Source organism: Microtus oregoni, unplaced genomic scaffold (genome assembly GCF_018167655.1).
Source record: "Microtus oregoni isolate MIOR12 unplaced genomic scaffold, Mior012 000006F_ref0000085, whole genome shotgun sequence".
NCBI classification, from domain to species: domain Eukaryota; kingdom Metazoa; phylum Chordata; class Mammalia; order Rodentia; family Cricetidae; genus Microtus; species Microtus oregoni.
The window spans coordinates 27,157,854-27,181,150 of NW_024543065.1; the positions used below are offsets into that span (position 1 = coordinate 27,157,854).

Here is a 23,297-nt window from a genome sequence, read left to right on the forward strand (position 1 = left end):
AGACATTTTGCTGAGGTTGGGTTTCTGTAGTTGTGCTTTCTTTGATCAGTTTACTAAAGTAGTAACTTTAGTAAACCTGTTATCTTCAGCATTATTGCGGCTAAATTAAAATTTTAAATTACAGCCTACAACAAGGTTTAGAAACATGTCCATAAAAGGTGTGCTTTTCTGATTAAAAACATTGCTTAGATTTTAGCTAAAATTTCTATCTTAAAATTTTTTTGTTGTTTTTTTTTTTTGTTTTGTTTTGTTTTGTTTTTTCGAGACAGGGTTTCTCTGTGGTTTTGGAGCCTGTTCTGGCACTAGCTCTTGTAGACCAGGCTGGTCTCGAACTCACAGAGATCCGCCTGCCTCTGCCTCCCGAGTGCTGGGATTAAAGGCGTGCGCCACCACCGCCCGGCTTCTATCTTAAAATTTTAAGAAGTTAAGATTTTTAAGAATTTAAGAATTGGTCTATTTAGGTGTCATATCATTAAGTTTGCATCAGTAGTTGATAATTTATTTGCCAAGAACATTGGAGATATATCTGAAAAACCTGAGATTTGTTTTAGGTTTTTATATCTCCAATAGACTGATTATCTTTAGAACCGTGTGGGTTATATAATAGTGAGAAAGTAGGGGTTGCTATGGTAGTGTGTTTACCTGTGATGTAGGGGAATAGTGTAACAATTTCAGAAATGAATTGTTTTATGTTATTGCACAATGTATTTTGACTTTCTTGTTAGATAAAAGATCCCCTTCAGAGTCAAGTCAAACATTGTTAAAAGACGTTGTAGTCATTCTATGTAATTTTGTATTGCTTTTAAATAAAATATCTTTTGCAGTATATTAAAAACAAATAAATTTGATCTCATATTTGTTTGGTAATTAATGTTTTAATGAATATAATTTTTATTCTTTTTAATCTGACAGAAGGTGCTATGTTGAAAGTGGTGCAGGGATTTCTAAAACTAGGAATCTGACATTTTCATAGCCTTTATTTACATTTTTATCGCTACGATTCAGATAGCTGAATTAGATAGATGGTCAGTGCAGTTTAGACAGGGAAATGAAGAATGAGTATGGCGTGAAAAGTGCAGTAGAGGGAAGGGACAAGGCTTCTTCACTGTATGCAAAGACGCCGTTGTACACACACTGAACGCCATTTCCCTTGTATTATCACAGTAACGTTGGAAACTACTTCATAACCCTTCCTGCATCTTCCATCAGAAGGTATGTGTTTGTGGTCCCTCAGCCTCTGATCTGGAGTCTAAAGGTGTCTGAAAAATGAGTCACATCCCTGCTTTATTGCTGCCAAACAAGCAAACATTGATCCCATGGTACTTCTGTGGGACATTTTCCTCAATATATCCCTTTCCTATGCACATAAAACCCCTCAGCTCTTTAAATGGTAATTGCTGTAGGAAGGTCTGTGTGCTTGTGTGCCTTCGCAGTGACCTAAGGAGTTTATTGTTTCTGCACTTACGTGCCGTGACTTTGCTTTTTCTTCCAATCATATATTGATCATCCGATCATCACCTATTTAGATAGTAGGAATACAAGTTGGATAAGGCAAGATTTTGGTTCGCTCAAATTTTTCATTTAAGTTTTAATACGTAACCCAATCTAATAAATAGCATATACTTCATAGAATTCTGTGAAATGTAAATATGGGTCAAAGTTGAGGACACCAAAAGTAGGTGGTTACTTCCTGGGGAGTTCAGTGAGATTTCAGAGGAGGTGCTGTGAGGATGAGAGAGGAAAGGCACCCTAGTCAGAGGAACATATGAAGACAGGACTGTCAGAGGGTGGATAGAGTGTCAGGAATACAGTGAGGAGGGACCGAGGAGGAGAGTTGGGGGCTGAGTCATGTGTGCACGCACACACACACGCGCGCACACACACACACGTTTTAAAAAATGGGGCTGGAGAGATGTTCAGTCTGTAAAATTCTTTCTCGGTGAGCACAAGGACCTATGTTCAGCTCCCTGTCATCTCCTTAAAACAGTGTAGCAGGCACACCAGCTGGGAGCCACTGACAGGAGTCCCTGGGGCTAGATTACCTGGTGTCCTTGAGTCTTCAGGCTCTAGGTTTAGGGAGAGACCCTGTCTCAAAACTAAGGTGGAGAGTGATTAAGGAAGACAGTATTGACCTCTGGCCTACACGTACACACAGATAACACACAACAGAGACTACAGGAAATGATCTTAATCCGAGGGAGAATTAAAGAGTACTTTATGATGTTTTAATGTTCCCTGGTTTTTGTTTTTGTTTTCTTCAAAGCAGTATCTTGAAGGCAAGATGACTCAGCAGGTAAAAGTGCTTTGCCCTGAAAACCTGAACTTGATCTCCATAGCCCTTGCTTGAAGGAGCAAAGAGACTCCAAGAAGTTCTCTGCCGGCCACATGTGCACGTCTGCGTCCATACACACACATCACCCACACATTAAAAACAGCCAGAAAGCATTAAGAACTCTTTTGCTGTTTAAAAAGTATAAGGATTTTTTTACAAAGTAAAATTGACTGGATGTAAGTAAAGTGTAACTTAAACCATTAGAATCACTAAAGATTTCCTGCTAAAGAACGTGCGAGTGTTTTGAACAGTGCGAGCCTTGTGCAGCTCACAAAAGCACAGTTAGCAGAGTGAGCATCTCTGCGCCTTGGCAAACGCTCAGCTTCTCTCTGCTGCATTTGAATCAGCCTCCCGTGGATGATCCTTTCTCTCAGTGCCACAGCGCTGAGACCTCCCTTAATGTGAAATTCTTCTCCAGGAGTCTGCTCTCTGCAGAACATACTCCCCTTTGTCACAGGGACATTTCTCATTTGTGACCATAAATTGACCTTTGCTAAGTTCTTCCAGTTGCATAGTCTCAGGCAGTGGCAGTAGTGGCATTTCAAGTCGGCCATTTGTTCTTTTGTGCCATTTAGATTATATTTGAATTGCGTTTTCAGCATTATCTTCTTTCGTGTTGTTTGCTGCTCCTCTGTCTTTGTCACCTCCCCTTTTCCGCCACCGTTGTGTAAAACTTTGTGTGCTTTTAGGATGGCAGGCAAGAAGGCATCATAGTTAAAAGCTTTGCTGTCCATGAATGAACAATATTCACAGCGCAGCAAACTGGCTCCGGTGCTCACACTGATCACGATGCATCTCGTAGTGACTGATTTGTAACCTAGACCCTGCATAATGATGCTCGAGTTTTATACATTCATAGTTAATATTCTCTGGTCAGTGAAATATGAACCACGGTATCGGGAGACGCGATGTTTGACTAGCCCTTACATGCTAAATTTATGCGCCACATAGGAGTCAGCCAAGTGAGGACAGACTGTGATTCAAAGAAGCAGAACTTTGATTAAGATTTGGTAGGTTTGGTGAGATTTCAGGTGGTGAGCTGTTGAGCACAGCTGCAGTATGTAGAAATATAAACTTGGTGCTCCGTTCTCAGCTTTTTTAGACTTCCTTAGCAAAGACCTTATACAATTTACATAGTACAGATGGTAAATAACAACAGTATGAATTCCTGCGGGGCGGGCGTTGATCTGAGGATTTAAAAGGATGCTGTCTCTGTGTATGTGTTTGTTCTAGTTAACAGATGAGTTTGGTGTCTTCAGGTCAGGTGACCTATTACGTTGTCTTCATACAGTGCCTAACTTCATTCTTAAATGTGTCGCTTGCAGCTGAATAATACCAATTTCTGTTTCTGTGTTTCACAGGTGAGCTGGTACAGCGGTTGGTCTCAAAATGCCACTGGTGAAAAGAAACATTGATCCTAGGCACTTGTGCCATACAGCGCTGCCCAGGGGCATTAAGAATGAACTGGAATGTGTAACCAACATTTCCCTGGCAAATATAATTAGACAACTGAGCAGCCTAAGTAAGTATTTATATCAACTTCAAAACTGCAGACCAGAATTTGCTTCGGACTTACCATGTTAAGGAAATGTACTTGTGTAGGAAGGATGTTTCATAGAAAGATCCTAACGTTACTGTGAGAATTGAGTCACCGTGTAAAGTCAAGAGTTTTAATGGTAATTTCTTCTTCCTGTTAACAGAATCTCTCAAAACAACATATCACATGGTGATTAGAACTATTGAAAGTGATGTGAAAATGGGACTTGATGGGCTTGGAAGGTAGAGCCAGGGTCGGACTTTGCTTGGTTGTTGCTTCTGTTTCCTATTTCTGGGGCGTTCAGCTGTTTATGTTTTGGGACTTTAGAATCTCTTTTAAAATATATTTTGCTAACATAAGAAAATATTTTCGTGTTATCAGAGGTATAGAGAGCAAGGTAAGGCTGTCACCAGCGATAGGATTAGGCCAGTATTGTGAGTTTTGTGTTAGGGACGTCAGAATGTGGGACCAGGAGTCTAAACATGCCATGATGTGAAAACCGTGAGAGAACTCGGCTTCTGGTGGGCAGACAGACATACAAAAAGCATAAAATAGCTCTTGACAATTCTGATTTTCCATTTTACACCACTGATATCGCAAAAACTGCTTGTGAACACAGCAATGACCATAAATTACAGTGTTCCACGTGGTGTAGGGACATCCCCTGGCTTCTCAATGAAAGTACATCTCTATTCCAATAAACAGTGTATATTTTCCTATTAGAAAATAATTATGCTTTGTAATAGATAATTAATGAAAATTTAAAATTCACTTGTTCTCTGTTTTGCTGTCTCCTAGCCGTTGCCGTTCCAATCACCTAAGAGGTGTCTTGCTCTCCTTCCTGTGGTTCACTATAAACAGTCTGTCCATACTGCTGAGATGAGCTAATAAAGTCTAGATTTTGCTCTCACATGTAAATAAGTTAACAGAGTGTATTATTTCTTTTCCTGTTGCTATAACAAAATACTTGAATCTGGATACCTATAAGGAAAGATCTATTTAGGTCATACCTTTTAAAGTTGAAAGTTAAGTTTGAGCAGCCTTGTGCTCAGCCCCTGGTGAGGGTCCACTTGGTTGTGTCCGAATATGATGGAGAAACGGAAGGTACCAGCTGGCTGAAGAAGAGGTCGCTAACATGGGGTATTTATCTTACCCTGCTCTCTCAGAACTAATTCAGCCTTCTGAAAGATGACCCCATGACTTAATCACCTTGTGCTGGTCTCCACTTTGTAGTGTTCCACCATCTCACTGCCGCTGCACCAAAGGCCAGGCCTTCAGCACATAAACCTCCAGGGAGCCATCTGTCTAAACCACAGACTCTAGGTAGATAATAGGCTAGAAAGTAGGAGAGGGACTGGGTAGGCTGGATTTGTGAGACAAAGTAAGTAGACAGACATTGGAAGATAAAGTTGAATGCTCCGTTTAATGTTAAAGATTTGTGGCTGTTGTCCCAAAATAACATCTCATTTAGTTGAAGAATCTCAAATATGTATAGGAACCATTCTGAGTAGAAGGACCAGGCATATAATTAACGTTCAAATGAACTGTAGATTGCAGGAACTGTCTTTAAAAAGCAATCATAGGTGGGTTATGATTTAAGACGGCCTCCTAATTAAAGTACGGATTGAAATGGGTCGTTAAAGAATGAAATATTTTGAGAAGAAAAAGACTAGAGGCAAAAACCCTGTGTTCGTGGGGAGAGTTGAAGTGACTTGACATCGGTGACTGAAGACTGACTGGGGGCAGAGTCCAAGTTTGTGCTTAGTTTCCTAGATAATGACATTACAGAGACACATCAGCTTCACATCAGATCTGTCACCTCTTAGGAGCGGAAGGGACGTAGATACAAAATGTGAGGAATATAGAGAAGGAAGGGATGGGATGCTATCAACCAGTGTTACGGCATTTATGCTTCTCGGGGAGAGTGTCATGGACTCTTTAATGTTGAAAAGCTACGGATCCTTTCTCCAGGAAAATGTGAATGTATCTGTTGTAGTTGGGTTTTCTGTTGCTCTGGTAAAGCACCGTGGTCATAAGCAACTTTGGGGAAGAAAGGGTTCGTTGCAACCCGCAACTCTACCAGATAGCATCAGACTTTATCCATCACTCAAGGAAGCTGGAGGCAGGAGTCGATGCAGAGCCCCTAGAATTGCTCTCTTTGCTTGCCGAGCCCACGTTCTTAGAGCACCCAGGACCCCCAAGCCCACGGGTGGCACCACCCAGAGTGTGGCCCTCCCCTGTTGATCATCAGTCAAGAAAATGTCCCACAGCCAATCTGGTGTGTGTGGGGGGAGGCGTTTTGAGGCTCCCTCTTTCCAAATGACTGCCTTGCATCAAGCTAGCATGAAACTGGCCAGCATAACATCCAAAAACCTGCTTATAATTTCAGGCGTGTAATCTATGAAGTTCCTGGTTTTAAACTGATGGCTTTCAGAGATGAAGTAGTGAGTCACATCTCTGTGTCCCTAACATTTGCATCTCTATCCCATTGGTGATGCTTCTCTCACCTGCGGGACGCTGTCTGGAGACGCCTTGAGCATTGTCCCACCCCACAGTTAGCGGCCTTTCTCAGGCTAGGCTCTTAAACCAATGCCGCAGAATCTTACTTCTGCCGGGTCACTGTTGGTGCCTGTGTCGTTTTTCCTTAAAACTTCTTTGGAGCTAGATTTTTTTAATTTTATTTTTAATATTTATTTATACTTATGTACTTATAAATATAACTACTATGTAATACATATATCTTATTATTTATTATTACAATTTGACAGTTGAGGGAATTGATATGAGTGCCTCACTGTAAATGAAGGACAGATTTGAGCTTACTCTGCATTTTAAATTGCTTTTCATATTTGTTAAAATATCATCCTCTGTTTAAAATTTGTGAACTTCAGGGGATTTCTGGTTATCGTTTGGCCTCTAGTTTTTGGTAATAAGGATATATATGACTAGAAAAGTTAAAGTATTTCAGCTTTTTGCTGATTTTTAAAAGACTTTATAATAAGAGAAGATAACGTGTCTCTCCAAAGTGTTGCTTCTGTGTTGCCTAAGACTTGTATTCTGCCTCTGGCTTGAAATCCCACTCTAGCAGAGTGTGTATATTTACTCTGATTATGGAGTGAAAACATACCTTATTTGTATGTATTTTTGCATAATAGTCTTCCCTAACCCTCATCTGGAAGTTAAGTGTGAAGCATATAAAGTCTTCCTATTTTAGACTCAAATCACCAAGCATATGTAGTAAGGCCGGGTTTAGAATCAGTTGTCCCAGCCCCTCCCCCGCATTGCTGAGCCTTAGGGTAGGGTTGATGGTGTGAGGCAGCTCCAGATAAAGGCCCTGTGTCACAGGACAGCACTTTTAACTCTTAAACTGCTTGTTGTGAATGAGATCACAGTTTGTTACATTGCGGTGTGTTTCATATTTGCTTAGGTAAGTATGCGGAAGACATATTTGGAGAATTATTCAATGAAGCACATAGTTTTTCATTCAGAGTTAACTCGTTGCAAGAGCGCGTGGACCGTCTGTCTGTCAGTGTCACACAGCTGGACCCTAAAGAAGAAGAATGTAAGTCTGCTCTTGGTGCATTTTCCTTTACGTTGTATGGAAACAGAGGAGATGAGTGTGTGTTTATGAACAGTATTGAGTGTGAATCTATTAGTCTATCCCTGACCTTCACTGTCGCGCTGTCAGCTTGACTTCCATTTCTACAAATAAATAAGTAAATAAATAAAGATAAAACACTTTTTTGGGTATACTATTTATCTCTTGATTTTTGACACGAAACTATTTTGATCAGACTTTTCTTAAGTTCTTTCTCCCTTATTTTTTGTGTGCTTTTTGTCTGAGAAACTAAAATTATTTGAAAAGTATCTGAAATCTTTTTTTTTAAATTATTATTTGGCTTTGTGTTTTGAGACAGGGTTTCTCTGTGTAGCTTTGGAGCCTGTCCTGGCACTAGCTTCTTAGACTAGGCTGGCCTTGAGCTCACAGAGATCCACCTGCCTCTGTCCCCAAGGGCTGGGATTAAAGGTATACACCACCACCATCCGGCAAAAAGTTTCTGAAATCTAAAGGTTTAGATGTAACTTCTTTTACTGTGCCTTTTTGTAGGATTGCTGAACTATGACCTTGATATTTAGTTGGCTGCTACTGTCTGCTTTAAATGAACATTCCCCAAATTGTTCTATGCCAAGAATAAAATGGAAATATAGGTTTATTTTAAGAAAAAAAGACACATTGCTATTTAGTATGGTAGAAATTTTAGTGGTTTAACAGAAAACACTTTATGCTTCTGTAGATACCTTGCATGTTAATTTTTAAAATGCCTCAAAACACTGAAAATTCACAAGTTTCTTTGCTGGTGGTGGTTGTAGTTGTACACTCACTTTGTAGCCCAGGCTGGCCTTGAACTCAGCGCTCTGCCTGCCTCTGCCTCTTGAGTGCTGGGTTTAAAGGTATGCGCCACCACTGCACAGATTGCTCTTTTTTTAATCCATAAAAAGAAACGAAACTGAGATTATAATTTTCATTTATATACTAAAGAGAGTTGTTTATGTAAATTTTTCATAATATACTCATCAAATTTTTTGCTCAACAACATTTTTAGAATCAATTCAAGTTATAGATCTAAATGTAAACATTGGGAACATTAAATATTTTTAAAGCAAAGCGTAGGATGTTAGGATGAATATCTTGAACAACTCCTTTTGGCATACTGTAATGAGTATTTATTACTCTTAACACACATCATTCATTAAAACCGAGATACAGTTCAGCAAGGTCTGTTGAGCATATTTAACCAGGCTCTGGTACTGCAGCCAGTTTTAGGCCATTCTTACCTTCCATAAAGAGGCCCCACTCCACATCCCTTCTCCACACTGCCTGAGTCTCATCACTAATCTACCGTATCCGTGGATTCTCCTATTCCGGGCATGTCCTGTGAGTGGATGGCATAGTGAGTGGTCTCTAGTGACCAGCGTCTTCCGCTGTGTTCTTAGATCTGTTTGTATTCTGCTGAGGGCTGATGACACCGAGCTTAGAGCCCTGTGTGTATTTTCTTGGAGGAATAACCATTCATTTCTTTCCTCCTATTTGTTTTCCTTCAACTCCTCGTTTTAAAATTGGATGATCTTTTTATTGTGAAGTTGTAAGAGTGTTCCTATGTTCTTGGTTCAAATTCTCTGTCCCATGTGTAGGTTGTCTTTCTTAAGAGCTTTTTTTTTTAAAGTATATTTGTGTATATTAATCACACTTCATGAAATTCTTGAAATATATCTAATTGTTAGTGTAGAGAAATCCATTATAACCATACATACTTTCAAGTATAATTTATATCAACATTTTCTTTTTAGCATTTAGTTACAAATGTATGTCATGTAATAATTCCTGTATAAATTCTGTTTTCATGGGTAGCAAAAATTAACATTTAATTTCAAAATGCTATTTCTTTTTAAGTATAGCATTTATTGATTTTCTTCCCTGACAGTTTGTTGCATGTATTATTGCATTCTGGTTACTCCCCTGCTGTTAAATGTTAATAAATATCTGAACACCGTCATTAAGTAAAAGTCCCAATGCCAGTATGTGCCTGAAGGTGCGAGCATGGCAGGATTATACATGGCTTCCTTTATTTTTTCTGTAGCTCCTTTAAAATATGTGAAGCATGGCGAATAATTCTGAATCTAAAAGCCGAACACTTAACTGTTTTGAATGTGAAGAATTGGGATTGTTTTGTGGAGATTTGTGATTCAATCTGGGCTTTAAAATTCAATGGGAATTCAAAGAAAATAACATTATGAACATATAATTAAACTACAGAGTATGATAAAAAGTATTTTCAATTATCTTTAAGTGGTAGCAGCCATGAAACTGCCAAGTAATTAAGAAAATGTCTAAAAAGCTATAAAAATGAATGCAATTATATTTAATCCAATTTTGTTTATAAACACGTTGAGCTCACATACTTACTGTGTCTATAACACTGTTGAGGTAGTATAAGATACTGACATTGTCCCAGTGGAGTGTTTGTCAGTACGGTGTGACGGGGAAGAGTTGGGGGTAGGAAGGGACTTCCTGTTGTGCATGGTTTTTATAGCCCTTACCAGAATGGCTCTGGGCATTTGCCATCAGGCTCTGTTTGGTCGCTAGTTAGAACTGATGACTTGAGTGATGGAGCAGCAGCAATCGATCCCTGTTCCTTGCCCTGCTTGGAAACAGTGTGCGGATTGTGGGAAGTTAGCCTCGAAACCAGATCAGTCCTGTTTCTGCTTAGCCTCATTTGCTGAGCCTGTTGTGTGTTTTCTGGCTTTGGCTGTTTGTTTTTAAAGATGGAAAAGCAATTTTGGGTTCACTGAAATGGCAAGGTTGACTGAAATGAAGATTAGTGGTAGCCTCCATCCCACACAGGATCTACTCTCTGAGGCAGGAGGGGAAGCTTCTTTCCCCTGTCTCTAAATTGTATTCTGATGTTTATAAATGCGTCTGTCGCAAACTGGGACTGTGGACTTGGTGAAAACACAGTCCCTCTGTGACCGCAGACCGCTGCTGTACGAATCCAGATGTTCTTAGATTTTATTTGTAAGAAACGGTATGGTATTTTAGGGACGATAGTTGTAAATTGTGATTGCTTACTGGCATTGCTGTGGTGTACAGCATTTGTATACTCACGGTCACACATAATCAGTATATCAGATATCTTCATCTTTTGTTTCTAGTTTTGATTTGTGATAGAATCTCACTCTATAAACTACACTGTCTCGGAACTTGGGGCAAATCTCCTACCTTCACCTACCAAGTGCTGGGCGATATCATACTGGCTTTGCCCAGCTTTTTAATGTGAAGGAATCACCCTAAGTGTCAGAACTGCAGTATTTTGGTGCATACCTTATTTTAATATGCTGGACAGCACAAAAGTAAATGAAATTAGCTTTAAATCATCATGTGTGTGATTGTGCTGTACCAATTACTGGGGACACTAAGGTACAAGAGAGTCTTAAATCTTCCAAAAATTTATGCATAGGTAGAAATCATTATAGTACAAATAAGACTAAAGTCAAACTAATATAGACGACACACGTGTGATATTATAGTATACATAGCAAGAAGTCAACACCGTTCAGCCTGGACTGTCACTGGGTATTAGTTCCTTCACTAATTAGTACATCTGACTGTAAGCTAGTGAGGAATAGAACAGATGGGAAAGATGACAGAGAAAAGGAAAGAGTTTAAGTTGGGTGAGGGTGGGCAGGAACGGCCAGCAAAGAAAAAGAAATACTGGAAATTTATCATTAGGACTCTCCGAGCTTGAGAAAACAAAAGTTGTGTCCAGGCTCCCCTAGAAGATCAGGCAGAGCAAGCTATGGATAAATATAATGATAGAATATTTAGACTGACTCCTGACTGATGACGTCACTAAAGGCACACAATAAACATGCAGTATTGAGACGTCATTCAGCTGAGTTGTCTTAGGAAAGTAAAATGAATTTGGGATTTTTGTTTTAGTATCTTTGCAAGATATCACGATGAGAAAAGCTTTCCGAAGTTCCACAATTCAAGATCAGCAGCTTTTCGACCGCAAGACTTTGCCCATCCCATTGCAGGAGACTTACGATGTCTGTGAGCAGCCTCCACCGCTCAATATCCTCACTCCTTACAGGTCAGTAGAATATCAGTCAGAAGCCCCACCGTCTCTCTCCTACTTCAGATTTAAATGCTGGATTCTCACGGTTTTAATCTCACTTGGTTGGAGTCAACAGAATGGCCTCCCTACCTGTTACTTTCAGAAAACCTTTATTTATTCTTTAGATGAGCTTCACGGGCTCTGACATACAAAAGACAGGACCTGTTCAAGTAATTGTTATGAAGAGCTGCTAGCAAAGTGATTCCCGTGGAATTGTGTCAGTAAAGTTGCCGTTGTCTTTCTCGTTTTATTTTTAATCTTACGAAAAAGAAGCTAAAAATTCCGCAGTACTCACAACCATGCTTGTTACATTCCTTGTTCTTGAAATGTCTATCTTCACTTCCTGTATCTGTTTGATGCTTTCCACCACGTACTCCGGTGAAGTCCGCAATTAGTGTTTCTTGGGAATTCTCTCACAGGATTTTTTAACTCGGCAGTTTGAGATATACAGCATGTTCTGAGAAAATGACATTCGAGTTGTCATTTGAAGCGGTTCAGTAGGCAGGTTGACGGATATAAGTGAGTGCTCATGTCGAACTGAAAACTGAGAAGCAGCTTTTGGGTTTAGTAAGATGCTAACTTCGATAGAACACTGGCGGACACGCAGAGGTCTCTGTTCTAAGCGATGCGCCTGCTTTCCAGACTTAGCTTTCCGGCAGAACCATTTCTGATTATTAACCTTTCTCAAAGGACTTAGGAGTCTCTTACTCAGCAAAGGCGGCCTTGCTGTTGCACAGCAACACTTTAAACTACAGTATCAGCTCTGGAAAGCTCTGCTTTTTCATCTTCCGTGCTTTCGTTTCTGATTTATTTATAAAAAAAAAAATACAGTGCTCTGTTTTGGTAATGTTTATTCATTTTGAGACACGATCTCCTTGTGCAATTCAGAGTGGCCTTGAACTCGTGACCCTTTTGCCTCGAGTGTCAAGATCACTGCACCATGCCTAAGACAGAAACCTGCTATGTGTCACAGTCTGGATAATGGGTGTGGTGTGAGGGGAAGCACGTTTCAGTGATAAATTTGTTTCATTGTCTTCTCTCTCACCTAACACATGGTGTTGGACATATTGTATTTCAGGGACGATGGGAAGGAAGGGCTGAAGTTTTATACCAATCCTTCGTATTTCTTTGATCTGTGGAAAGAAAAGATGTTGCAAGATACAGAGGATAAGAGGAAGGAAAAGAGAAAGCAGAAGGTATTAAAGAGATTCAAAAGCTTGGCTTTACGTTTATGTATTCGTGTGTTGCTGCACATGGGAAACCTGGTTAACCCACACTTTGATGGCCTTATTTCGTTGGGCCCTTGCCTTAAGTCCTTCACCTCACAGGTAACAAAGGAATATTATGTAGATGTGAGTAAAGGCAGGAAATCAAGCCAGCACTTTCTGCAACACCATGTGTCCTGGCTGTTTTCAACAGGTTGTTGAGCCCTCACTAAATTCCTTTGCCAGGCTGTTTTGCTGCCGTCTTCCTGGTAAAATTTTCCTGAATCTGCCTTCTTTCCTGCTAATGACTTTTAAAGTAATAGAAGGAAGGAACAAGTTGTATTTTGGCACAGTGAAGGCACAGGCTGTCTTCATTATGCCTTTGTTTATCTCTGCTTTCCTCCGTCCCTATAATACTCTCTTGTTAGATTCTTATGTGCTGGACAGTGCCCTTGTGTTCAAGCTGGAGTTTGCAGTCCGGTGACTGGCAAACTAAAGTGCACCCAAACACAGGTTTTGTTTGCTAAGCACAAGGGTTGTGAATCATTGTTTGAAGTAGAATTCCTTAGACGGCCATGCTTATTCTGCTTCACAGCATGCCCCGTCTTACACCTGACAGGCTTCGTCATACATGTTACCTGCTTTGTCCCTTTGGGCGTTTGGTATTTGTTGTACCTTTTCCTGTGCTGTCTCCCCTGACTGTAATTTTTGTCCACTTCCCATAAAGATAATTTAGTGTCTTAGTTATTTGACCAGGAGTTGATAGTTCTGTCGTCCATGGTAAACTTTGACCCTTGTTAATGGTAGGTATGGGAGGAAGGGTTAGGGACTTGTCTGCACCCAGAGGATTTTCTGCCTTAAGTCTAGGCACACCATTTCGTATCTAATCCCTCGACTTGAAATTGAGTTGTAAAACCGTGGTGAGAAACTGGGATTACAGCAAAATCTGGTCAGTTTTCACTCATAACGTACATGTGGAACGGCTCTAGGTTTGCTATATCGTGTTGGCGTTGCCTTTTTAAGCATTGACCCTAGAATTTCGTCTGGATTACTATAACCCCCTTTTTTTAAGTATTTGGCATTTCACCACTTGGCTTTGTCTCATTACTTCTGTTATAGCAGAAAAATCTAGATCGTCCTCATGAACCCGAAAAAGTGCCAAGAGCTCCTCATGACAGGCGGAGAGAATGGCAGAAGCTGGCCCAGGGTCCAGAGCTGGCTGAAGACGATGCTGATCTCTTACACAAGCATATTGAAGTTGCAAATGGCCCAGCCTCTCATTTTGAGACAAGGTTTCTTTTATTTTGTTTCTGAATGAATGCTAAACATTGGATTTACTTATAATATCTCTCTGTATGTCTAAGTCTTGGCTCCCAAGCTGTGGAGTTGGAAGAAGGCCCTACCCCTGTCCACATTTGAACTTTGTGTTGCCATTTATAGAAAGAAATGTCTAAAGAAGATAGTTTTATGATTTGTTTTAGCTTTTATCTGAGACTTCCTCCCAATATTTCAGGTAGACTGTGTTGAATGCCATAGTAAAGTGTGTCTGCAATATTTCTGAAGTATTGATTTATCGCATATGAAACTTCTGTTTTTTTCCAAGTCCCCAAATTGAGATATATCAGGAATTTCAGACAGAATTGCTACCTTCTCTTACAGACATGTGCACTAGGTCCTGTTCCTTTCTCAGTAGCCAGGGGTCCTATCTAAGTGATGTGCTATAACACACTGCTTTCAGGTTTCAGAATTTATATATGTATTATCATTCTCATTTTATTAGATATGAGCAACACATGGACAGTATTAGAGGCATAACTGAAATATTAGCTATATTACTAAAAGACACTGAAAGAAAGGAAATTAAACAAACAAAAATCTGTATGTACACATTTCTGCTCCAGTTAAACATAGGCGTTTGTCTGGCCTGTTTACCAGTGTAAGTGGACTAATTTGTGACACTCTGCACATCTGTTAATCTAGTTCTGTTCCCAGAATGCTCTGCAGTTGGTACATACAGATCTTTGGTTGCTCAGCTAAGATTTTGTCTAAATCTCATGTTGCTGAATGCTAGAACCAGAGAAAGATTTTATTCACAAAACCTTTGGAAGCCATTAGTTTAAGAAAACCAGTGTCCAAGTGTTAATAAATTCCAGTTTTTATATTTTACTTGTCAGTCATTGGTTAAAAATTATTCACAGAAATAAACTACTGGCACTCCAAAGAAAAACCATTCGGGTAACATTTCATTTCTCTAACAGAGCACTGTTCTTATGTCTCTTTCTTTAAGGCCTCAGACATACGTGGATCACATGGATGGATCTTACTCACTCTCTGCCTTGCCATTCAGCCAAATGAGTGAACTTCTGACCAGAGCGGAGGAAAGGGTCTTAGTCAGACCCCATGAGCCACCTCCGCCTCCGCCAATGCATGGGGCAGGAGATGCAAAACCCATACCCACCTGTATCAGGTATGCAGGACAACCTCTTCATACTTTGTCTTGGACACCAGTGGCCCTTTTTCTTTAATGGATCAATGGTAAACATTTCGGGCTTTGTGGACAAGTAGTCTCTGTCACAAGAGCTCCAGTCTGCTGTCATTGGGTGGAAGCAGCCAGAGACTGGCCATAAATGACCGCTTGAAACAAAACAAGTCCATAAACAAGGAGCCTTTGGCATAGGAAATGTGTTTGCTTTCCTCTGATGAGAGCAGGTTCATTCTCCTGGGGACATTTAGCTAATTGCTTTAAAGATTCGTGTTTTCATGTAGTTGCAGCTTTGTTAACTAGCGTTATCTTACACAGTTTATTAAGAAAAAGGGAATTTTTACAACGTCATAAAATAAAGGTCTAAAATATGGAGGCCAAAGATGTTAGTTTGATATTAAGAAAAATATTTTATTAACTTCAGAGAGAATAGGCAGTTTCTTACAGCAATATCTCAGTAGAGCTATTTTGAACTTTAATGTGGTCAGTTAGACACTTAGACATTTTTAACATGGGCATATTAAAGAAGTTTTCTAATCGAAATACAGCCCAGCTTTACCATTTTTAGTTTAAAATAGAACAGACCACAAAAGCCTCATATCATCACTGACTTCTTTGGTATACCAGCCTCAGGAAGAAAAGGGACTGTAAATTTTCTTTTGTGGGTTTTAATGAGCTGGCATTGGCTTCAGTGAAATGACATACAATGAGCCTTAGCAGCTTCCGTACAAACGCACCATCATCACATTCGCCAATATTGCAGTATGCGTGCAGACCCCGAGCGTGGAAGGGTTGCATCATCGTAGACTCACAATGCTGTCACAGTGCAGCGTTGGACACTAGAGTAGGCATGAAACTCCCGAGTGGATGTGAAAGTCGCGTACAGTGTTGAGGTGTTCAGAAAGTTGGGTTATTATAAACTAAAACTCCATTTCTCTAATAGATACACTATGTACATTCTTGTACACTTTTAGCTCTCAGTCTTTAGAAATAATGTTAAATAGTGTAAAATTTCTGTAGGAACGTGAAAATGGGCCCATTAGTGGAGCTGCTGGTGTTCATGTACAGTTCCTACAGCTGTTTTCCTTTTAGCTTCCTGCTCAGTAACTTTGAGGATCTCTTTGTCATTTCAGCTCGGCCACAGGTCTTCTAGAGAATCGCCCCCAGTCACCAGCTGCAGGCAGAACACCCGTGTTTGTGAGCCCCACTCCCCCACCTCCTCCACCACCTCTTCCATCCGCCTTGTCAACTTCTTCCTTGAGAGCCTCGATGACCTCAACTCCTCCCCCGCCAGTCCCTCCCCCACCTCCACCTCCAGCCACTGCTCTGCCAGCCCCAGCAGTGCCCCCACCACCAGCTCCTCTACAGATCGCCCCTGGCGTTCTTCACCCAGCTCCTCCTCCTATTGCTCCTCCTCTAGTCCAGCCTTCTCCACCAGTAGCTAGAGCTGCCCCAGTATGTGAGACTGTACCGGTTCATCCACTCCCACAAGGCGAAGTCCAGGGGCTGCCTCCACCCCCACCACCGCCTCCTCTCCCACCACCTGGCATTCGGCCATCCTCACCTGTCACAGTTGCAGCTCTTGCCCATCCTCCCTCTGGGCTACATCCAGCTCCATCTACTGCCCCAGGTCCCCATGCTCCATTAATGCCCCCGTCTCCTCCATCACAAGTTATACCTGCTTCTGAGCCAAAGCGTCATCCATCCACCCTACCTGTGATCAGCGACGCAAGGAGTGTGCTCCTGGAAGCGATACGGAAAGGTAATCTCCTCAGAGCCATGGGAAGCATTGTTACGGTAGCACTGGAAATCTTCTGGATGCTTAGGACAATGTTGTGTTCCTCGTTTATACACTTTTAGGAGGCCGTGTTTTTGTACAAATGGGATTTTAGAAGCAGGACTTCCATATTTTAAGTGACTTTTCAGGATAAACAAAACATGTAACTATTTTATTTTGATACTTGGTGTAAGGTTTCTTAAGATGAATGAGAAGTAGAAAGCATGGAGTTGGGAATGTGGTTGGGTTGATAGAGGGCTTGCCTAGCGTGCACAGAGCCCTTGGCTTTAGTGCCACACAAGACTGAACACGGTGGCGCACACTTGTCCTCCAGCACTGGGGAGCTAGAGGTGTGAGGAGCGTCAGAAGTTCTAGGTCATTGTTGGCTGTGGCTAGTCCTGTGCCAGCCTGGCCTACATGAGGCTGTCTGAAAAAGAAAGAAGAAGAAGCTTACAGCACTGGACTTCTGTGATATAGAAATTTTAATAAATATTCCCCCTCTGTATATTAATAACTTCCCTAAAATATTCTCAGTGCAGAAGTTTTTTATTTGGGGTGTAATTGACATCTGTTTCGCCAGATACCGCTAAAGGATTAAGTGTCTTCACTTAGAAGCAAGAACGATCATGTTTATTCATTTGTTAATTCAGCATTTCCTAAGTGGGGAATCAAGAATAAGAGAATGATAGCACCTTTCCTTCAAGTACAGGGGATAGACTGCAGAAGACACATTCAGCAGGTGATTTGCCCCTCAAGGTGGTAGAAGTGTGTCATCTGGTTACAGATGAGCGTGAAGTACGACAGAGCATGATAGATAAATACAGCTATACCCAGGAATAGCTGGGGGTTCAGGACCTGATTTACAGATGAAGACTTAAAGCTCCAACCCAGTTCCTTCAGATTCATTTTCAGTGGAGTTTGCTTTTTCTTTTCCCGTTAGTATTCCTCAGCTGCCTTTAGTTTTAATGGCTAAGGACTGTGTCTGGTTTCCGCACTCTGATTTTAAATGACTGGTCCGGCTTTGCTGTTTCAGGTATTCAGCTACGCAAAGTCGAAGAACAGCGTGAGCAGGAAGCCAAGCATGAGCGGATTGAGAACGACGTCGCCACCATCCTGTCTCGCCGCATTGCTGTGGAGTACAGTGACTCGGAAGACGACTCGGAGTTCGACGAAGTAGACTGGCTGGAGTAAGAAGGTGGCGTTGCTGTGACTGCCGGACTGAATGCACATGTCCTTGTGGCGCCTGTTCTTTGAAAATGTTTGGTCATTCTAGTGTTTTGCTTCCCCTTCCTCATAATGAATAACCCTTTTCCTCCATAACTTTTGATTTTATGAAAAGTATTAGCATATATTTCAAACTAAATATTTTACAGTGGCTTATCTTCTTCCCCCCTCCCCCGGAAAAAATATAATTTGGTCCAATAAACCACTAAGTATTAAGCATGGGCAGCCGTTGTTAGAGTAGCTGATTCAGTTTTTGATATACCTTAATTGTGCACTTTGTGATTTGTTTTTTAAATTTGAAGAAAGCACCTGAGAAGGAAACCTCGGGGGCAGCTGTGTCTGCTGATGAGCCTTATTCCGTTTCCTGATGTTCTCAGTGAAGAACACTGCCTCGATTACATGGATACGCAGAAAGAACATTTAGCTTGTAGTCTTGAATTCTCTTAAGGAATGGTTAATTTTTTTTGTTATCATTTTATTGTTTTAAATACTTGCCTTATTTGAACGTTTAGCAGAACCCCTTTCCCACTTATATATTGTGTGGTACAGTTTTGCTTGCCTATAGAAGTTTAAATTTTTTCCATGTGAGATACTCAGAATAAGCATACGTGTAACTTACATAATGTGAGAATAACAATCTGATGTAATAAATGGTTCATTTTAAAGGTTCCCAGTGTCGCTCTGTGAATGCGTCTGTTGATAAATGCATAGGTGGTGTACGAAAGAGTTCACAGACAGTTTCAGCTGTGTACGTCCTCTGGGTTTTTTTAAAATATAACTTGTCTCTTACGCAAGGGCACTTTTATGCCATACTTTTCTGAAGCTATACAATTATATTTCAGCTCATTTTTACCGTAACATTCCTACCGCTGTTTGCCCCCTGCATGCCTTATTGGCGGTTTATCACCACGCTGGGTAGGTTTGTGTAAGGATGAGTTGCTTGTGTGTGCAGCAGTTCAAGGTGACAGGGAGGCACGGTAATGTCTTAAAGATGCTGAGAGAACCAGCTGTGACTGCTTGGCTGCAGCGCAGTCCAGCACTCGAAGACTGGCAAGGGTGAGGGTTTGAAGCCAGCCTGGGCTGCATGGTAAGGTCTGATCTCAAAAACACAAACAAACAAAACCAAACAGAAACTTTAAACTAATCGGAGTTAAGGCAAGTCAGTTATTTTGTTTAAATGGCCTCACTCTTTGGCCTTGCTTGTATCCACATTTTGCAGTTCAATTTCCAGAGCTTTATCCAGTGGTGCATTGTGTTCCTTGAGTCTGGGAGTCTCAAAGACTTGCTTTGACAAGGTGCATGTGGTTAAAGTGAAGTTACCTATCCTACACCTCGACCTCCTTCCCATGCCCGTCCCCCCCCCCCCCCTCCCAGGACATCTCTGGGCTGTCCTGCAGATCCGCAACCTTGTAGAGAATGACACCAAGGAGAGACCGTTGTAAAGCAGCTGAGCCCAGGGTCGCTTGCTTCCTGGCACATCGTAAGCAGGCAAACAAGCCTGACCGCAGACACGGGAGCTTGTGAGCAAACAGTGAGTGCTGATTGTCTCACATCTAAGTTTTGACGTGAGTTATTTCATGATGCACTTTGGGTGATTTTTTTTAGTAATAGAGTGGATACCATGCTTGTCAGTAAAGTCTAGAGGTATTTGATCATAGTTATAGAGTCTCCTCTTTTATTTTTGAGACTATTTCTGGGAGATACCCTGACAGAAGAAGCCAGGTATAGCTTCTGTTGTAGAGTCAAAGCAAACTTTTAGTGTAGAGCATTCGGCTTACTTAACTGAGAGAGTGTTTTAAGCAGATTGTCTGAGGTCAGCTCTGTCTCCATAAGAAGAGTGAAAACTACTCAGGACCACCTTGTTATGGCTGAACTGTTCTCCATATTCAGCAGGGCTATCCACAGACAGAATGAGGTGTGTTGGGGGCGCCCATTTCCCACAATGTCACCAAATCCAGCCAACAGTTTTAGTTACCTGCTTCAAACTTGAGCTCTCTTTGGCATCTGTGGGCTCTCCCTCCTCTTCCCAGGAATGGTGAGTCAGGAGGTGGGGAGAAATGCTGCCTTGCAGTGGTGACTTTGGCATGAGGGCAGCCATTGCCCGTAGAGCGGAGGGGGCTTCCCCTCTAGCTCTTCATAAGTGCAAAGGTACTAGCTTCAGGCTTACAAGGCATGTCAAGCTGTCACCGTAGTCCTCCATAACTTACAGTAACGTTAGCAGACGAGATGAATCCCAAGGACAAACGGTGTTGATGTGGGTTGTGTTGTGTGAGTGATGAAGTGCCTCCCCTGAGCTTCTCTTTGGGAAGTCCTACCCTTTCTTGCACATCCGTCTCACGTCCTGTTTCTATGAACTCTATGGTTGTCACGACTAGAGCTATATTCCTCTTTTGGTTCCTCTGATTCTTTAATTGTGGCTCTCCTCAACAGTCATTACATTTTGCATAGCAGGTTCTTACCTATTGAGCCTGTCAAATAGACTGCTCACAGGACAGCTGGGTGCCAATAGGCAACTCAAATTATTATTATAAACGATTTCAGAACTGCCCTCATTTTTGTTCTGTTACCCACGACTCTCAAAGTATTCCTTCCTGTTAAATTTTCTTTCTCTGTTAATCTCAGTAACAGTTGGTGGGAAACTGTGTCTTGATGTCATCAGTGTGTGTGTGTGTGTGTGTGTGTCTGTCTATGTGTGTGTGTCTATGTGTGTGTATTCTGGTAAATGGAAAGTATAGGAGTAGCTCTGGCCAAAAGCTGGCAGTCATTAATGTTTCTGAAGTCTTTTTTAAGTGTAGAAAGCAAAATTGATTGTGTTTTCATGGAAATTCTCTTGAGTTACTTTCAAAGTGCAGCTTTGAACTTCATCCTCAGTAAACGTGGCACTGTTGCTCTTGTTTTTTTTTAAAGATTTTTTTTTTATGCATATGGGCTTTTTGCCTGTAGTTTTGTATGTGTACCACTTGTGTGCATGGTGCCCACAGAGGACAGAAGAGGCCGTCGGATCCCCTGAAACTAGAGTTACAGTTGCGAGCTGCTATGTGGGTGCTGGGAACTGAGCCTGGATCTTCTGTAAGAACTTGAGGTGCCATCTCGCCAGCTCAAACCACTTAGCCGTCTCTGCCACCCCCACTACGTTTCCTTTTGATGATCCCAGCTGTTTTCAAGACCACCTTCCTAAAGTGAAGTAACTATAAGATAAATTCCTTCAAGCTTCTCTTTCAAATAGTTAAATTCCTTATTGAGCCCATTACCTGCTAAGTTTACTTGGTAAGAACTGCATATATCCCAGTGTGTGTATATATATATATATACACACACCAATAAAAACAACAAAAAAGCACTGTGCAAATCGATTGAAAGATAGGGTTTTGTGTTGCACTAATAAAATGCCAAATAGGGAATTTCTTAGTTGGATATAAATAATTGTAATTAATTAAAGGCAACTTAATGAAGTCAAGAATGCATAGGCCCTTGTAGTACATATAATGCACCCTATTTATTCACTGCTGTATGAAGAACACATTATTTATGTTCTCCATGACTGGACTGTAGAATGCGGCCATAATCGCTGCTGCTTTTCAGCCTGACAGCCAGGCTCCGAGTGAAGAATGAATAGAGTCTTGGATGAGCATTTGAGACCCTTTTTTAAGACTAGTTATCAATACCTTTTTCTCATTATTGTAAGGCCAGCTGCTCTGGCTTTTTTTTTTTTTTTTAAGAGGAAATACACACACACACAACTGAGCATGTCTTGAAGTCTCTTTTTTCGGGGGTATACTTTCTTTTTTGTAAACCTGTAATGATTTTGAATATTTTATTGTGTGTACGTGTGTGTCCTTATGGAATGCTGTGTCTGTGTTATACTCAGAAGACTTTGATAGTTTTCTTATTTATCCATCCTGCCTTTAGGCTAGCTTTTCTAATACTATGTTCTTTGATATGGAACACAGATATTTTCATGACTAATAAAATTCCCCATCTACCTCTCTGACCTGAAACGACAAAAAAGATACAAACAAGAGTTACTCAATCACAAGGTTTTCTATTTTAACATCTTCCAGTACTCCTTAGTGTATATTTTATTTGTATTCATTAAGGACATGAAGTATACTTCTAATTTTAATGAAAATACATAGGAGATACTTAGTCACTCTAAAAAGGAGCACATTCCTGTGAGAGATGTTTTTATTTTATATTATTTTCATTCTGTTTCTGTTTATTGAATGACTTATTTTTATGCAGCAGGGTTGATGCCTGGGTACTGGGGCCATAACTGAATAAACAGAGCCCTCCTTTCTGAGCATACGGATAAATTGACAAAGCACAATGAACATTATATTAGAGAAGCTTGCAGCACAGAGACTAGCTTACTTTTCAATTACTGTAGCAGAACACTATGACCAATGCAACTTGTAAAAGAAGTTTACTGGGGGCTTCTGTCTCAGAAGCGAGACCACAACCATCGTGGCAGTGAGTGGCTGCAGAAGGGCAAGGCATGATGCTGGAGCCGTAGCTGAAGCTTGTATCCCGATGTGCAAGAATGAGGCAGAGATAGCAAGACTGGGAGTGCTGTGGGCTTTTGAAACCACACAGCCCACCCCCAGAGACAGGCGTCCTCCAGTAAGGCCACACCTCCTAATCCTTCCTAAACAGTTTGACCGAGGGAGTACTTGAGTATTCAGACAGGAGCCTGTGGGTGCCCCCTGTAAAATAAAAAAAGCAGACCACATACTTCTAGCATACAATGGCATAGAATATACATTACCATTCCAAAAAGAAGGAAATGGAACCTAGTGAGGGAACACTGGATTAAAGCAAGACCAAACTCCAGTAGGCCAAACTCCAAATTCTGAAGCTCCATGTCTGATGTCGGGAAAGGGGGGTGGGGGGTTAGATACTTCCACCCTTGCAGTCATACTGACTGCAACATACTTTTCTTCCTTGGGCTGCTTCCATTCCCTGTCTGCAGCTCCTCTTGGCTGTCCCACCTCTCTAGCATCTCCAACATCTGGAGTTTGCAACGCAACCCAGGCTTCACTGTCACAGCATTACGTGGTGACCTCT

The 23,297-nt window shown here is 41.1% G+C and overlaps 1 protein-coding gene across 2 annotated transcripts in view; it reads left to right on the forward strand.

The window, feature by feature from the left end:
• Positions 1–18,902, forward strand: part of Wasf1 (WASP family member 1) — a 46,826-nt gene extending 27,924 nt beyond the window's left edge. Inside the window, exons 2-9 of one of the 2 annotated variants that reach the window (XM_041654181.1) lie at positions 3,694–3,854; positions 7,297–7,431; positions 11,368–11,521; positions 12,624–12,741; positions 13,873–14,042; positions 15,038–15,217; positions 16,366–16,994; positions 18,043–18,902. In XM_041654181.1, coding sequence (XP_041510115.1) covers positions 3,722–3,854; positions 7,297–7,431; positions 11,368–11,521; positions 12,624–12,741; positions 13,873–14,042; positions 15,038–15,217; positions 16,366–16,994; positions 18,043–18,200 — 1,677 coding nt within the window. In that variant the 5' untranslated portion in view covers positions 3,694–3,721 and the 3' untranslated portion in view covers positions 18,201–18,902. Of the gene's footprint in view, positions 1–3,693; positions 3,855–7,296; positions 7,432–11,367; positions 11,522–12,623; positions 12,742–13,869; positions 14,043–15,037; positions 15,218–16,365; positions 16,995–18,042 lie in introns of both variants that reach the window. The other variant, XM_041654180.1, reaches the window with a different exon arrangement.
• Positions 18,903–23,297: the final 4,395 nt, after the last annotated feature.